The following is an 18,172-nucleotide window of genomic DNA, read 5'->3' on the forward strand; positions in this document are numbered from 1 at the left end:
CTAACTTGAAGCTGTTCCTCTAATTCCCTATAACCATGCAAAACAGGTCACAAATGTAGTGTTTAATGTCTTTAAAACGGCTCAGTAGTTTCCCTAAGCAGCTTGGCTCTTGTGTTTTTTTTTTAAGTCACACATTGCACGAGCAGGGGTAATCAGTGTTTTCCTTTGGGACTATTTTCTTGGCATGGTAGTGAAAATTCACAGCACAGCATTGAGTATGTGGGAGTGATTCGCACTTAACTTCAGCGCCCATGTTTATGGTCACCCTAAGCAATTTCCACATAGTAAATTTAGTATATATGGAAAACTTCATGTGGTGGTTGAAAAAAAAACATTCTCGGGCTAAAGGCTGTATATAAAAGATGGAAATAGCTACTGTGCTGCCATCCACTGTCCATTTAGAAGTTTGCTGTCTTGTATTTGTTTGTTTGTTTTGCTTTTATTTTTAACACCAGATGCTTTTTTTGAAAAAGCTGAATGGCAAATGGTCTTTTTATTCAATTTCTTGCGGTTAAGAAAAATACATCATATCAACAATTTGTATAGTTTTTCATGATTTTGAGCACAATATTTATACAGACCTGCTGTACTGCTCAGTTTTTGCTTAGCTGTTGCCAAACTTTTAAACAAAAAGAATTAAACATTTGGAAAAAATAAGACATCAAATATTTAAGATGATTTCATCCTCCATATTTAGACGGTTAACATGTGAATGCATTCTCCAGAGGATTACAGCGCTGTCTTTTAAGGTAAACCTTCATCTGCACTAGGACTTTGTGAAAGCTCTGTCTCAGAGTCCACCTTAAAATGACGCGAGGTCTACTTGTGGATTTATCCTGCCAGCAGCAAATTACACATCACTCCTGGATACAAAACATCTGGACAACAAAAGGCTTGGAGGAGTATAAGCTGAGGCAGATGTGAAGAAGTGCAGCAGATGGACTGATCTCCTCATCATGAATCCAGCTCTGGTGCTGTTGGCGTTGCTGGCCTCAGTGGCAGCTCAGTCTCAAGACCATTATGACATGGGCTGGGTCAATGGCTACCGTCAGGGATTCAACTTCCAGTGTCCCCACGGTGAAGTCATCGTGGCCATCAGGAGCTACTTCAGTGAGAATGATGGCTCCGACCGCCTGTGGTCGTTTGAGTGCCAGCCCACACCTGCGGGTCTGGGGGAGCCCAGTGACTGCTGGTGGGACGACATCAACCGTGCTGGGATGGAGTGGTGGGTCCGCTAAGTCTTAATCTGTCTTTTACTTGCTTGGTGCCAACTTCTATTTGCTTTTTAAAACTTTGACAGCTGTGTGCTGAGGCATGCTGGAAGACAGTCATATGCGTCCCAGGTTTATAGTTAGATCAGAAAATGTCATTCATGTTTAAGCAGTCAGCTGTAAGTCGGCTCATAGCAGTAAATCATTTAATGTGAAGATGCACAAAACCCAGTCTGCTTAACTGTTGGAGTTTACAATCTTTCTGAAAATGACATTATGCTAAATGGCTTTTAGGGGCTTTAGCCAGCTACTTGCAGCAATACCAAAATAAGTGATGCACAGTGATTGAGAGCATTAGGTTGTAAATGCACTCAAGGGACAATCCCCAATGGAAACATCAGGGAAGCAGGAAAATCTTGTTTTTCCTCAGTGGAGCAGCTGTGGACACGCTTGGATTTGTTCTTTTATGTAATAATTATACAAGTAATGCATCCCGGAGCCAATAAGCATCACTCGGCTGTTAACTTCAGGCAAATCCAAGAGGCACAGCTTTGTTGGTTGTTGCTCCAACTAGCCCATAAATGCCACTGTTACTGGGTGGATCACTTAAACACAGCAGCAAAATCTCAGGAATAGACGTCACAGGCTCAAACTCATAGGTTTTGTCATGAACTAAAGGTGGAGATTAAAGTGCAAAGCAGAGGAGCGAATATAATCCCTGTGAGGTGTGAAATCAATCAATCAACGCGCCACTGAGAGTTTAAAAATGGTCCAAATTCCACAGTAAAAAGATCAATGTTTCTGTTCTCCCTGGAGACCCAGTGCAGTTTAACGTCCACATCCAGCCGAGTTAGAAGTTAGCAAGAAGTTAGCTTGTCTATCTACAGATGATACACCAAGTTTTGATTGAAGGATCTCTAAATCAAACTGAAACACCGCGCTGAAAGAGCTTTGAATATAAACAAGGAGATTAAAAAGCAGTTTCTAAAGTTTCCACATATGTGGCCACCTGGTGGCTAGCTACAGAGCTATGGTTAATATAAACACATTAGCACAGGGAAGATGGAGGACAAGGGTCAAACTGTTCTTAATAAAAGTTTATAATGAGGGTTCCCAATAAGCAGAGGACCAAACTTCAGCTAAGAAAACCTCTGAGACAATCCGCAGCACATGGTTAGTCATTTATATGATAGAGGAGGTTCTCAGAATAGTAAGAGTGCTGAACCTGTGAGGACAGGAAAAAAAGTATTCAGTTATGACAGAAACCACCACATAAACACTAGCCCCTGCACTTGCTCCACTTTATTTACTCAGGCATTTCTTACATTATAAGCAGATGCAACCAGCCAAACATAATTTGAAAACAGTAATTAAATTACTTTTTAAGCTGAAGTTCTTTGGACCTATAAGGTTGTCATACTCAGAGTTAGTATGTAATAACTTTCAGCTGTTCTCAGACTTTCCACATATTTGTCCTTCTGTTATTTTCATAAAACATTGCTTTTTGTTCTGTTGTTTCATTCAGAGGAACAGATCCAGGTCCTCCTGGGTCTGTATGAATCACCATCTCACTGCAGAGCAGCCATAAGTGTTTTCCGCTGAAATTTCTGGGAACAGTGAATTTTAAAGAGCTTCGTCCAATTGTGTTCTTTAGGGATATCCGTGCATTTTGTAGGCCACATGTTTCACGTGTTTCTGAACTTTTGCAATATGCCATTCATGAAAAAAGGATTAAAAGGATCACTGCAATGCACAATAGGCTCTGACAGTAAGAATCCACTAAAGCGAAGAAGAAAATAAAATGAGTCCTTTCCAACTTGACATAAACATTTCTGACTAACTATCAGTTCCACTGAAAGGTTGATCTAATTAAAGGACTTGGGTCAACCTTTAGAAAACCGGTTTGGGTCTATGATTCAACCCGCTGTTTACACAGAGACGTCAGTCTACAATTCCCCCTCCAAACAGACCGCTTATCTGTTTCAGATGACTCTTTCTGGTTTGGACAGCAGAACACATTTGTGCTCTTTAGATTTATTTCAAGTTGAGCTTGACTGCACCCATCCCACTGATTGGTCTGCAAACACTGTGAAGGCTCTTTACCGCAGCCTCGCCTGCCCCTCTTTAACATAGCTGTCTGTTTGAATTACACCAGGGAGGACAGTAAACTGCAGGGAAACTTAGCCCCCGACTGAAAGGCTGCAGGCCAGGTCCATGTTGCCATGACAAACGTCTATGCATGCTGCATGTCTTTAGCCCAAACATAAAATAGCTGGTCTTTCCACCAAACTGTCTAAATGAGTCTCATCTAAAACTGTTTCTCAGCTTTTTAACTGTTGAATATATATTAAGTAAGTGTTACTCACTTAATGACTTTTATACTTCTTTGCAGGACTTCAACATGCACCCGTAACGGCCTGGTAGCAGGTGTTCAGAGCAAGTACTTTGAGTCCACTCTTGACCGGGAATGGCAGTTTTACTGTTGCTTCTACAAACGCCGCTGTCCCTACTCCTGCATGTAGGTTTTCAGATTGGATTTCGATTTTTTTGAGTGGGGATGCAAAATTCAAACAGAGAAATTGTGAACAACTTGAGGTTTTGAAGCGTCAAGCAGAAAATTTTAGACGTCATCAACTTTTTGAAACCAGACTTCACAAGTCTGGTTATAAAAGGATTCCTGACTCTAATAACGACCATAATGTGACCACAGAATTTGATCATAAAATAACGACAAAATAAAACTCGTGTTTTAGTGACTGAACCCATAAACTTGTCAGGAAAGTGCTTACTGAGCTCATTGAATAAGGGAGCTGAATGTTATTTTCTCACGGACTTCTATACAACTGGATATATCTTTTTTTAAGCCAGAGGAGTCGCCCTCTGCAGGCCATCAGTAAGAATGCAGGCTTAAGGCTCTTTAACTCACTTTCAGACCCAGTTGCTAGCCATGCCTTACATCATATCCTTCAGTATTACCTCATTTTTTTCCCAGTCAGACCACATTTAAAAAATAATCACACTGTTATAAATAGACTTTAAAATATCAAATGACACCATTAACCATTGAGATCTAGGCTAATTTTCACATAGACTTCTAGACAGTCGCACATCTTTTCTCCTGCCGCCTGCTGGACATTAGACAGAATTCAGGTTTAAGCCACATTAGTCTGACTTACATCTTTTGTACAGTATATAAGATGTTACTTAGTTGGCTTTAACGATGCTGTTAGGTAAACTGTGAGCGTGGTATTAATGTTTTTATTTGTATTGCTACAAAACAGACTGACTCAATCAGCAAATGGTTAATAAAATTGTGATTTGCGGCTTCCTGCAGGAAGACCACTGACATTCCTGAATACTACAAAGAAGAGGGAGAGCTAGTTGTCCCAAGTTATGGATACTTTATCCGAGGTGCCCAGACCACCTTCAGTGGAGTGCTAAGGTTTGTCAAGAACATTTTTCCATGTCTAACTGCAGCTGTATGTTTATATCTCAAAATCAGACCTACGGGATCAGAATTTATTGGCACAGTGGACGATACATGGAGGAAACGATAAAACTTGATTCACGTGTTGTGGTCACACTCACAAGATGTTCTTTCTTTCTTTCAGAGATCGGCAGTGGAAGTACATCCTGTGCAGAATGACAGACTTTGACTGTGAATTTGACAATTTATAGACATGTGAGGAGTTTTTTTTATCGGTGCATAAACATTTTTAATACATATTCACATATACATTTAAAGGTGACCTATTATGCCTTTTATTTTACTGTCTTATATCTCCTGTTCCACTGTCAGGTGCTCATATTAAACACGGCCAAAGTCACAACCCCTGTGAGCCAAATGCTCAGGGAAGATTCAAACATACCTGTATCCATCGCTTCAAACAGCCAATCGATCAGTGAAAGAGAGATAGGCGGTTGCTTTTTGGTAAAATTACCCCTCACAGTTACTGACAGCCGAAAGCTGTTCAAACCCTCTGTATGAGAGGAGCATCCAATCAGAAACAGTTGGTTTAAAGGGAGGCAGCTTTTGTATAACGTTTCTGCTCATGTTCATGGACAGAGATTCTCCCTTTTTTGTTTGATTAGACCTGAAGCTAATGTGTTTCTACAGGAAGTGCTGTAAGTTTCAAGACTCTTCATATGGGAGGAATCAGCCTGGCAACCGAGAAAACTGATCTTTAGAAAAAAAAAAAACTCTTCCTTTAATCCAAACCCTGTTTTTCCGCAGCTAATGTTGCAGGTAATTGAAAATCCAAAAGATGTTTCAGGCATTTTAAATGTTTGACACCACGGCCATTGGGGCTATTCCTGTTAACTTTATTTAAATGAGTTTAAACCAGAAAAAACATGAGAACGAGCTGCACCAGGGCCCCGTATAAGAATAAAATATGAAGTTGGAAATAGGTCCCCTTTAAAACAGCATAATACTGATGTTAATCATAAGTGACTTGGTTCATGTTTTCATCCATATGTATAGTATACATATGTATATTTTATTTTATGCATTTTTAACCACTGTTTCTATTAGTCTGGCATGAAGAATATAAATATATCATATAAACAGTTAAAATGAACATCTCCATGGTGGTTCTGGGGGGATTTGGGCTTCTCTGGGCTCTCTGGACAGCTTCAACCTTTTTTTGTTTGTTTGTTTGTTTGGTTACTGGATGAAGTGGAAGTCCATTGGCAGCACGTCACAAACAAAACAAAACAAAGTGAATTTGATACTCTGTTAATGGCTGTGGAAAACACAGCTCATCAGGCTCCCCTCCAAGATTTCCCGAACACGTGACTTTCATGCACATAATGGCATTCACAGAGCTGACTGAGATACTCTGCTGGTAGTAACATCGGATCAGTCATGTTGGGAGCAATGAGAGGCTCTCTCTGAGTCACTGGCGAAACAAGATTTGCATGCAATGAACGAGGTCCCACCTGCTTCCTCTGTCCATCCTTTATTAAAGTGTCTTGTCCAGTTTGGCAATTATAACCTGTACTTAAATCCATGTAACCGTGCTGTGTGAAAACCTGGATTAAAAACCTCATTTATTTAATGTGAAACTCTGTTGTGTTCAGTTTGAATTTTATTTCACCTAAAAATATAATAAAAGGGAAATAAAAGGCTGTGACGGTGGCAACAAGAGCTTTTATTGAAACATTAAAATAACCACGTTAGTATCTCAGAGAAAGAATAATGCAGCTACCCAGCTGTGATGACATCAGCAGCTTCTCTGGGCTTAAATTGGCTTAAGGTAGACTCCAGACTGCTTCATATCGCCATAAGCAAAAACTCAGAGGCAGATTGTTTTGATTATCTGTTCAACAGCTCACAGGGTTTTATAAAGAAAGCTGCGTTCAAGTCACACAACTGAACAAACAGATGGAAGGACCACGAGAATGAAAGTGTGCAGAGAGGTAAGAGACTGTGGAAGGTAAATCCCCCGGTAGCGCCTGTAAAGCTGATTAGTGAACAAATATCATGTTTGTTTATTTTTCAGTGACGTTGATTCCCGATGGCGTCGTGGTTTTAAGGCGCCTTAAAGTCATAAAACATGACAAAGAATGCTTGACCTGAAGCGCAAAGATTTATTCTTGTATTTGAACACAGAAAAGACGGAAAATAATGAAAATTTTTTTTGTAAATATGCTTTTAACACATCATTCAGTTGAAATCCCAGAAATGTATGTTGATGAGCGCAGGATAAAGTTTCAGGGCTGAAAAACACATTTAAGCTGTGTTAGAAACTGCAACCAAGACTCACAGTATACATGGCAACTGTATATTCCAGATAAGCAGATAAAGTAAGCATAAGACACACACCTTAACTAGAATTTAATCCCATATAGTGGAGTTAAAAAAGCCAAAACCTATTTTGTTTTTTTAAATTAAATCTTTCCTCTAAATCTTCCGAATAGCACATCAGGTCCCGACGGCCTAATAAAGCATCTAGCAGCCACTTTGTCCTCGTTCTCATCTAGTTTGTTTTGGATTTCTTTACCAGCTTGACTCTCAAAATCTGTCCAAACTTCATGGAATGAGTCGGGTGAAGGTCACTGGGGTCACTGGAGTGTCTTGAAAAGAGCTGGGGCTCGAGCCAGCAGCTGTTTGTTTATGGCAGCTGCTATCGCGGAGCACGAGCCAAACGCCGCAGCCGATCACAGCTGTCCCCTGAGGCAGCGGGCGGCAGACAGCCACACGCCTGCAGCGGCCTCCCGCCCTCAGAGACCTGAAGTCTCTGTGGTGCAAGTTTCCTTCCTGAACTGAAAAAGATGGGGAGATATATTGTCCAGCTTCCTCCTCTCCACCCACCAACACGTTTTCATTACGGGCAGATGAAAAACGATTCTTTCAAAACAATACTCACACTGACTATAATTAAAGTTTATAGGAGGAGCCACAAAGCTATTAAAGTCTCCTTGCTGCAATCACTTTTTGGATACTCTATAGTTAGACACTGTATAATTAAGAACTAAGTATGCATTTGAGGCAGAAAAGCAAGAAAGAATTTTAATTCTGATGAAAACCTGATTCTGTTTTGGACAAATCCCTCAATTTTAAAACGATCACACTGTATCTCTGCTCCCTTTTATGACCACACTTGCGGGCGTAAATCTGGATTTATGGTATGTAATATGGTAATGTATTACATGGAAGAACATTATATAAAAGATAAATGGAAACAGCTGCTGTACAGCTTTGCATGACAAAACAGTAGGTAGAGTTAGTGTAGTCACCTAAACATTAAACTTAAAACTAAAGTGTGGAAAAAATGAAATAAAAGACAAAAAAACTAAAACTAAACTGAAATTATATTGTGCACTTGTCGTGTGTCATGTCATTTGCCGCTTTTGCAACCTGGCCCCAGATAAGTGGAAGAAAATGGATGAACAATGAGACAGTGCAGCACCTCCATATGAAGGAAAAATAAGAATAAATAATAAATAAACGGAAAAGTTTAAACAATGACGATAGCGCCTAGCAGGGAGAGTTCAGGAGCTAATCAGAACTCTTGTTTTAATGGACGTCTTGAACCATTTGCCAGACAGGTGCAGCTGGAACGGGGTTAGGGTTAGTGAGGATACAGACTGATCACTGCAAACTGCAGAGGTGGAGCTGATATCTGGCAGCTTTGTTCAGCAGTTGTAATGACCCTCTGGACAGCTTCCTGTTCTGCCTTTGTGCAGCTGAACAAGCACAACAGAACTCTTATTGCACATTGGTTTTCTCCCCTCAGTTTCCTGAAGTAAAAGATGTGTTGTTGAGCAGCCAAAGTTGTGTTGGAGCCCCAGGACAGTTGTTCTCCTTTCCCTCTTCTTATAAGCAGACTCCATGTTGGGGATGAGGCTTGTATTAAAAGCAGGATTGTAGTCAATAGAAAGCATGCAGACATACGTGTTCTTAAGATCCAGGTGCTTCAGTGCTGTGTGCACCTGATCTCCCTGTAAGCAAACTGATAGCGTTCAAATAAAGTTGGTATAATACTTGAAGGTTTCCTGATCAGTCTCTCAGACTGATGTTGTTTCAGTTGTTCACCTTAAAGTTGAAATTAGTTTTCGAGGCCGGCTGTGTGGGGTCGCTCAGTCTGAATCAAATATTCAATAAAGCATAAAGTAAACCTATTTCTAATCTTAGCGTTAGAAAATGGACAGTTTCCTTTATGCTGAATGTCAACGGTAACTGTTGGGATGAAGAGAGCCGCTCACATGTATTCAAAATGATCGATCACAAGAGCACTTAACCATAATGCCTGTTTCATCAAACACCAAACACTTCTGTGAATAAAAGAGCGCATGGGATGATTGTACTCAAATCTGAGTGCCTCTTTCTCTCTGCTCAGAATTTAAAGCCAACTGGTGCCGGAGTTCATTAGCTGTGAAGCTGAAAGAGTTGAATAACAGACTGAGTGGCTACTGCATTCATGCTGGAAATCCTTTTGAAAATTGTTCTCAGTCTTCACAAACAGTGCTCGGAGTGTAAAGCTGGGTAAACACTTATTCAGAGCTGGCTTAATTGTCTCGACTGTTGTTTGGTGTTAATACATATGAAGACCAATTAAAATGTTCCAGAGCAAACCACCTAGACTGATGCCCAGCATGTTGCAGGACATCTGACAATGTCTTGATGCATGCTCAATCATGCAGGTAAATAAACCAAAAAGGTTGATTCTGATCATCTGGACGTAGCGTTTTCATTGGGAGAAACGTTTCATCACCCATCCAAGTCACTTCTTCGGTCTCAGCTGACTGCAGGTTTCCCCAACCTTATAAACACTACATTTGCACAAATAGTTCCTTGATCATTAATATGGAAATTGCTATGACCACTGATCAACAACCACTGATCAGTGACCATGAGTCCCATTCACAGAGAGTTGGGGAACGGCTGCAATCACAGCATTTTAATGTGGTGGAAGATGCACCCTTAGGCCCCCTCCTCCATTCAGAGGTGGTCTGTCCCTTTTCACGTAAATGGCCTCCTTGACTCCGCGCTCAAACCAGCATTCCTCCTTGTCCAGGATCTGTACATCCTCATCACTGAAAGAGTGTCCACTGGCCTTAAGGTGTAAATAGACTGCAGAGTCCTGGCCTGACAATGTAGCTCTTCTGTGTTGTGCCATCCGCTTCGCCAGAGGTTGTTTGGTTTCTCCGATCATGGCAATCCTGATGGCACTTAACAGCAAACACTACGTTACTCTGTTTGTATCGGGGGACCTGATCCTTGGGGTTGACCCATTTTTGGCGCAGCGTGTTTTGGGGTTTAAAAGCCACGGAGACGCGGAGTTTAGAAAAAAGGGTCTGAACTGTTCCGATACTCCTGACATACAGGGAGTGCAGAATTATTAGGCAAATGACTATTTTGTCCACATCATCCTCTTCATGCATGTTGTCTTACTCCAAGCTGTATAGGCTCGAAAGCCAACTACCAATTAAGCATATTAGGTGATGTGCATCTCTGTAATGAGAAGGGGTGTGGTCTAATGACATCAACACCCTGTATCAGGTGTGCATAATTATTAGGCAACGTCCTTTCCTTTGGCAAAATGGGTCAAAAGAAGGACTTGACAGGCTCAGAAAAGTCAAAAATAGTGAGATATCTTGCAGAGGGATGCAGCAGTCTCAAAATTGCAAAGCTTCTGAAGCGTGATCATCGAACAATCAAGCGTTTCATTCAAAATAGTCAACAGGGTCGCAAGAAGCGTGTGGAAAAACCAAGGCGCAAAATAACTGCCCATGAACTGAGAAAAGTCAAGCGTGCAGCTGCCAAGATGCCACTTGCCACCAGTTTGGCCATATTTCAGAGCTGCAACATCACTGGAGTGCCCAAAAGCACAAGGTGTGCAATACTCAGAGACATGGCCAAGGTAAGAAAGGCTGAAAGACGACCACCACTGAACAAGACACACAAGCTGAAACGTCAAGACTGGGCCAAGAAATATCTCAAGACTGGTTTTTCTAAGGTTTTATGGACTGATGAAATGAGAGTGAGTCTTGATGGGCCAGATGGATGGGCCCGTGGCTGGATTGGTAAAGGGCAGAGAGCTCCAGTCCGACTCAGACGCCAGCAAGTGGAGGTGGAGTACTGGTTTGGGCTGGTATCATCAAAGATGAGCTTGTGGGGCCTTTTCAGGTTGAGGATGGAGTCAAGCTCAACTCCCAGTCCTACTGCCAGTTTCTGGAAGACACCTTCTTCAAGCAGTGGTACAGGAAGAAGTCTGCATCCTTCAAGAAAAACATGATTTTCATGCAGGACAATGCTCCATCGCACGCGTCCAAGTACTCCACAGCGTGGCTGGCAAGAAAGGGTATAAAAGAAGAAAAACTAATGACATGGCCTCCTTGTTCACCTGATCTGAACCCCATTGAGAACCTGTGGTCCATCATCAAATGTGAGATTTACAAGGAGGGAAAACAGTACACCTCTCTGAACAGTGTCTGGGAGGCTGTGGTTGCTGCTGCACGCAATGTTGATGGTGAACAGATCAAAACACTGACAGAATCCATGTATGGCAGGCTTTTGAGTGTCCTTGCAAAGAAAGGTGGCTATATTGGTCGCTGATTTGTTTTTGTTTTGTTTTTGAATGTCAGAAATGTATATTTGTGAATGTGGAGATGTTATATTGGTGTCACTGGTAAAAATAAATAATTGAAATGGGTATATATTTGTTTTTTGTTAAGTTGCCTAATAATTATGCACAGTAATAGTCACCTGCACACACAGATATCCCCCTAAAATAGCTAAAACTAAAAACAAACTAAAAACTACTTCCAAAAACATTCAGCTTTGATATTGAGTTTTTTGGGTTCATTGAGAACATGGTTGTTGTTCAATAATAAAATTATCCCTCAAAAATACAACTTGCCTAATAATTCTGCACTCCCTGTATACTATTGGTTTTCGCTTAGGCAGCAGTTGTCCTTCTCTCCTGGATCAGCTTTATTTAGGCGCCTTCTCAGCTTTGACAAATGTCCAGCTGGGATAACCACATTTACTCAGGGCCTTCTTGATGGGATGTTCGTCTGCTTCCCTGGTGTTGTAGGATCCTGATTGACACCCAGTTTGTGCTCCAGTGGATGATGAGAGTCAAACCTTAAATACTGATTGGTGTACGTAGGTTTATGGTACCCATCAAAGCTGACAATGAACTAAAATCTGAGAAAATATACCTCATTTCAACTTAATTCCCTCTCATATCATTACAGTCCAGGGTTCTGAGACTGAATTAATATTCCAAAACAGGTTCCTAGTGAAAAAAGTGAGTTTCTGCTTTCTGTGTTTACTTTGCTGTTTTTCTGGATCATGCTCACATAGGCCTCCTTCTTTGCATGATAGAGCTTTAGCCTGCATTTCTCAACGGTGAGCTGGTTTCACAGACACTGATTTCTGGAAGTGTTCGTGAGCCCATGCACAGAATCTGTCATCTGTTTTTAAAGCAGCACTGCCTGAAGGCCTGAAAATCCAAGGCATCAAATACTGATGTTTGGCCTTGTCCTTTGTGCGCACAGATTTCTCTAAATTGTCCGAATCTGGACAATATTATGTTGTGCATTTTAAATAAGACAATAAGATACTCAAAGTCTTCACAAGTTCACGCTGAGGAACATTATTCTGAAACTGCTGCACAATTTGTAACTCCTTGTTTTCACGCTCTGACTCAATAAGATGCTCTTTTTATACTCAGTCATGTTGCTGAACTGTTGTTAATTAACCTAATTAGGTACAAAATGTTCCTCCAGCTGTTTCTTTTTAGTACTGCCTACTTTTCCAGCCTTTCATTTCCCCCCTCCCGGATTTTTTTGAGACGTGTCACTGCCATCAAACTCAAAATGAGCTAATATTTTAAATAAAACAGTAAAAGGTCACAGCCCAAAGTTGAACATGTTTTCTATTTTCTGCTGTGAATAAAATAGGAGTTTATGACATCTCAGGATTTTTTCTCACACTGGGAAAAAACCCCACAGTTCCTCTAAAACTAACTCAAATCAAATGTTCTCAGGCAGCAAAGAAGTGAGCGGCTTTGTTTGGCTGTTCAGGGATAGACCAAGTGTGCGAGTATCATGCAGCGCGACCCTGACCCAGCTCCAGGGCTTGCACAGCTTGCCTGTTTACTTTAGGGAGCCTCTGCTCGCTCCCACCGCTCTCACTCGAGGGCAAAAACAGCTGCCTGGATTCACGTCTGACGATAAGAGGTTCCACAGCGCCGTCTGAACACAACTCATATTGAACGAGTCTTTATTACAGAACTGCACCAGTGTTCTGAGAACACATAAATCGTAAAGGTGTTTAGTGTGTATGTACAGGGCAGGGGCCAGTTGGAAGCCCTTTAAAGGGTCAGTTCAATCAAAAATATTGATCCATGTGAATTCAGCTTCAATCCAAAACGTGTGGTGGAGTAAATTCTATATGCAGTGCTCAGAGGATTAAAAATGGCATTTAAAAGAATAATTAAACAGGAAGAATCTTTTGCAGAAACATTCTCATTAGTCTGGATAATCCAAAGAGCTGACTTTTAGGAATTTTAATAGGGACTATTTCTTTCTCAGGAAATCACTGAAGGAAAAACTTTTTTAACCACAAACACTGCAGAACTAGATACCACTGTGGCTGAGTAAGGACACATGGTTTCTGTATTTTCTGGTTTGGTTAAATGCTGGATTTTGGTCCTTTTTAAAAAGTTTAATTTGTTTTCGTTCGCACTGAAATGAGACCGTGGAAATTTAGAGGAACCACAGTCAGAGTCAGCGACTTTAAATATGCAGGATTATGGAAGGAACTGGATAAACAACAAAAATGTTTACTTCCTGTTTTTTTAATTTAAACCGATACAGGCCAAAATCACCGGGTTGGATATCGCATGAAAAGCAAGAGAATAACCAAACAAAATCATCACATCAACGACTCAGACACAACATGATGGTGAAGTGGATAATGCTGCTAGAGTGCTGTGTTTTGCTGGGAAACACCAGTTGATGTTACTTTGCTTTGTGTCACCCGGCACAATATCACTGCAGACCACAAACTGTATATTGAAGATGAACATGCTGTCGCCAACTGCTTAGCGAAGTCCCGTTGAGCTGAGAGCTTTTCTCAAAGCCAGCTAGTTGATTTTGAATCTGTGATTCATCGTACCATTTTATATGGAGCAGATAAGCATTTTTTTCTTTTTCTAAATAAATGTGAGCAAAATATCTACCGTCCAAGAGAAAAGTCGACTAATTATTGAATAACTGCCAACATATTACAGCAAAACAGAACTCTGTAATGCTTAAAAGAGATGTGATGTATATATACTTGCTAAACCGACGGGCTAATTCCTGAAAAGTTGGAGAAACAGATAGGGATTAAAAAGAGATGAAAAAGATCAAAACGGAAAATAGAAATAGAATCGAAATATACAGCTGGTCTCATAAACGCCCCCACTCAGTCACTTGGAGGTTGATATGTAATCCTCTTTTTGCTCCTGCACACTGTGCACAAAACTGCATATTTCAGAAAATGTGATGGAACCTTCACAAAGAAAATAGAGCGGCAATAAATACTAATAACTGTGTGAGTCCAATAGAAGAGCTCTTTGTTTTCCATCAGGCTTTCCCATAGACTATAGAATTGAAAGTAAATTTGGAGTCACACTGTGAAATGATCAGGACCCACACAGAGTTCAAGTGTCAATCTGAGCACCTTTATTTTTAAATACAGCATTTCCTGCTGATTTGGCCCAGTATATATTCCACCGGGAAACCAGCTTTCCAGTTCCTTCCCACACCACACACTGCTCCCCTGACTCCAGGCCCTAAAAAGGGGCTGAGTTCATTGGTTGTAATCCCTCTCACCTGTCCCCTCCATCCTCCTTACCGCACCACCATTGCAGCAGAGCCAGAGAGCACACCCCTGCTGCACACACCCTGCTGGTCATTACAAAAAGCACTTATACATTGGTTTTGCTTTTCAGACAGAGAATAATACATACAGCTTATGCTGTAGACCAAGGATGCCCTCACTGCAAAGGCACATGCCGACAGCATCAGTTTCCCTCAGCAGAACAGATGAATGAATACAACAAAGAGCTCAACGTGTCTATCTGACCTCCAAATTCCCCAGGTTCCATTCCAACTGAGCATCTGCAATTCGTCCCGGAACAAGTTTGATCCACCAAGGCCCCACCCAGCAGCCCACAGGACCCAAAGGATCCACTGCCATCATCCCAGGCCAGACACCACAGGACACCCACAGCGATCCATGCAGTGTCCACGTTTCCAAAGGCTGAGAGCTGTCTGTTTTAGCTGCAGCGCACGGTACTCTCGGCACGTATTTTTAATGTTGTGTCGGATTGGTGTCACAGTTTGAGCGATGTGCTGTAAAGACAGACCTGTCAGCAGCCTGTCAGCTCTGCAGAGTTATTTCCAGCACAAAGAAGAAAAAGGCAAAACAGAAGAAAAGTGTGAATTATGCAAGAACGTTTGCAAAGTGCAGAGTAAACAAAAAGCTGACAAAAGTTTAAATACAAAAGAAGCGGCACAGTCTGTATTCCTTTAGGAGAGTCGAACATTGGTTATGAATCATCAAACCGGGGTTAAGTTAAGTGCGTTCAGACAAATGTGTTATTACCAGGTTAGTTATTTAAGACACTGAGAAGAAATCAGTGTCTGTCAGTGTAAATGGGTACTCAAGATAGCAGGTTCATTATGTGTGAATGAACCTGCTATCACAATAGAAGTACATAGCCTTGGTTAGCAGTACGTGGATAGTAGCATTAATGTTGGTTATGCATTTGGCTAATACTGGCCAGACTTTAGCTTTAGGACCATTGCATCCCAGATTTCTTTGGAGCCAGAAGTGACCGTATATAAACGGGAGGACAGACTGCTTAATTATCAGCTAACACAAACTGCATCCAAACACTGTAAGAGTGCACCACTCAGACACAGATCCCTGCTAATTAATACTGAGTAACATTCAAATAAAATCCTAGAACTTCATTCACCAAACTGGAGCTCAGACTGCTTGGATGGACTGTTTGTACAGACTCCATATTACTGGTCAGATAATTGCATTAAATGACAAACATAGTCCAGAAATTCAGTTCAGGGACTGTCATAATAAACATGTTTATTCTTGTTTTGTTTTGTTTTTAATATGGGAGTCTGAAGGGGCCGACTCACTGCTGAAGACTCACGTGGACATTAGAGGTGCTCCAGTTTTGGGCACTCAATTATCCAACTGAGGCTGAAGCAGAAAGCCTCCCCGCCCGTATGAAAAAGACAAAATGTGTTTTAATTGCTCATAAATCTGCTATTCCTGTAAAAGGACGCTTAGGTCAGTCTTAGTTTTACTTTAATATTTGTTACCTTTCTATAACGTGGCACACAAGTGGCAGAATGCACAGACTGTGCAGATCTCAGTTTGGTGTCGTGAGATCAGCAAATACAGAAGCTGTACGGACAAACAAAAGCATGTGTAAACCTGCAGCTTCCTGGGCAGATGTGTCCAGGTGTGTCCTCTGCCATCTCATATTCCTCAACCAACGCCTTCAACCATCTATTGGCTTAGTGGGAAGAAAATGAAGAGTGAGCCTCCCCTTCCCAACGCGTTGGCTCTTGGGAAATATTCTTTGCATTGAGGACTCAGGAGGGAGCTCTGTGCTGGTGTTTACTCAGTCGGCTCATGATCACAATATTCCAGTGTCGGATAATAAAAGCTGGTTGGGATTTAAAGTTAAGAATAACAGCTTACTCACTTTTTTCCCCTCCGGCTCTGCACAGCAAAAAAAAGTGTGCGATGCAGCCAAAGCATTGTGGGAACACGAGGTGTAAGGTGAGCTCAGTGACCTACTGGCTCCCAGCCTTCCCTTTGGTTTTCTCACTTTCTCTGCTTGCAGCCCCCCTCCAGACAAAAGCGTCATTATTGCCCTTGGATTCTCTCGCTAGTGAAACAGAGAGTTAATGAGCTGCTTTACGGGCTGCGATGTCAACAGCCGAACGGCTCCGCGATGAGTAACCGGGGATCTGATGTTGACAGTAATTCGGACTCTTGGTGGGAAATGTTACACCGCAATGTTTCCAGGGGTGGTTTTGTCTCACTCATTAGCTGCAATGAGCTTGTGACTGCGCTCCCTGGAAGCCGAGAACCAAACGGATGGCGATGTCTTTGTTTTTAAGAGGTGTCGGAGCGTATTCTGTGTTTTCACTGCGCGTCCCTGCAGGTGAAAGGTCAAAGCGGTGGGTGTAAAAGATGCGAGTGCATTAATCTGTCTGTTGCCTGGAGGCCCAGAAAGAGAGAAAAGGAGGACTCTGACCATACTGGGTTGCACAAAACAGGCTTTTCTCACACCATGGAGCACGTGCTTGTGCCTCGGGTGTTCGGAACCCGACCGCGGGCCGGAGTTTACACACTCACCAGGAGTTTCTCAGGATATAGAAAATACAGCACAAGGTACAGAGCAGCGCTCACAGAGCACAGGTGAAGATGGCACCTTTTCTAGTATTTTTCCATTAAATATGTAAACATATGTCACAAGCTGACAGAATCAAATCTTTAAAATCCTTTGACTCTTTTAATAATTTAATACAAATATACACTTTAACAAGCATCAGTGGGAGAAAAGGTGGATGATAAAAGATGGATGTACTCACCTTGCCATGACCCATTTCTTAACACCACTATGAACTCTTGAGTTAGTCTTTTAAATCTGATCACTGAAGAACTTGTCATTTTTTAATACAGCTCATAGTTAGGGCTGGATCAGGTGACCCCGAGTCCTTCCTTTGATATGCTGCAATAGGTGTAAGATCCTGGGGGTTTCCCATGATGCACTGGGTTGTCCCTCCTCACTCTCTATGTGTTTATACAACACTTTATAGTTATTATTCATCTCTGCTCTCTTTAGGCCTTTTGTGTTAGGAAAAAAAACAAAAATAGTTAAGACATTGCTGAAATGTGAGAAACTGCAGTTCCTCAAATGGCCATTTGAAGCTGAGGCATGTCAGTTCCTACAGACTCGTATGTTAAACTTTACAGCAGGAATAAACATGTTTACAGCCTGCTGCAAAAACAGTTTTAGTGCCCACAGCAAATATATCCTTCCATAATAACTGTATGGGGAGGACAGTCAACAGGTGGCTGTAGCTGAGTTGCCCCCTGCTGGCTGTTTGAACGGATGCTCACCTTTTAGCCCAGAAATCTATGGTCAGTGTTTTTCTATATAGCTAATAATGTGACGCAGATGTGGCAGAAAATTGATCACCAGTAAGCAGTTCAAGTCCATGCTGGTCTTTACATTATGTCTCCTGGCTTCACCAGTTATTCTTTTGCTGGTTCATCTACTGGAACAGCTAACTGTATTATATCACGCTGGTATTGCACTCATAATGAATTTGGAGTGAAAATATTCAGTGTATTCCCTCGAAATTCACACATTACATTCTGACCGAATGAACCATTCAAACATCAGAAGGTTGCC

The 18,172-nt window shown here is 41.5% G+C and overlaps 1 protein-coding gene across 1 annotated transcript; it reads left to right on the plus strand.

Moving 5' to 3' along the window:
* The first annotated feature begins 747 nt into the window (after positions 1–747).
* On the plus strand, positions 748–6,351 carry dpt (dermatopontin). Its single transcript, XM_085264180.1, has 4 exons — positions 748–1,225; positions 3,604–3,729; positions 4,546–4,653; positions 4,823–6,351. The coding sequence occupies exons 1-4, from the start codon at positions 957–959 to the stop codon at positions 4,887–4,889; spliced, it is 570 nt and encodes a 189-aa protein (XP_085120306.1). The 5' UTR covers positions 748–956; the 3' UTR covers positions 4,890–6,351.
* The last annotated feature ends 11,821 nt before the right edge of the window (positions 6,352–18,172 follow it).

This window comes from Mchenga conophoros, linkage group LG23, assembly GCF_057382185.1.
Source record: "Mchenga conophoros isolate Kocher_MC1m ecotype Shallow Benthic linkage group LG23, M_conophoros_male_GT1.1, whole genome shotgun sequence".
In the NCBI taxonomy this organism is placed as follows: Eukaryota; Metazoa; Chordata; class Actinopteri; order Cichliformes; family Cichlidae; genus Mchenga; species Mchenga conophoros.

What these genes read in the sequence shown, in the direction of transcription:
- dpt (XM_085264180.1), top strand. Translation starts at nt 957, where the DNA reads ATGAATCCAGCTCTGGTGCTGTTGGCGTTGCTGGCCTCAGTGGCAGCT. An exon ending in CGCTGTCCCTACTCCTGCAT is followed by an intron (nt 3,730 to 4,545) that starts GTAGGTTTTCAG and finishes GGCTTCCTGCAG; the next exon opens with GAAGACCACTGACATTCCTG. An exon ending in ACCTTCAGTGGAGTGCTAAG is followed by an intron (nt 4,654 to 4,822) that starts GTTTGTCAAGAA and finishes TCTTTCTTTCAG; the next exon opens with AGATCGGCAGTGGAAGTACA.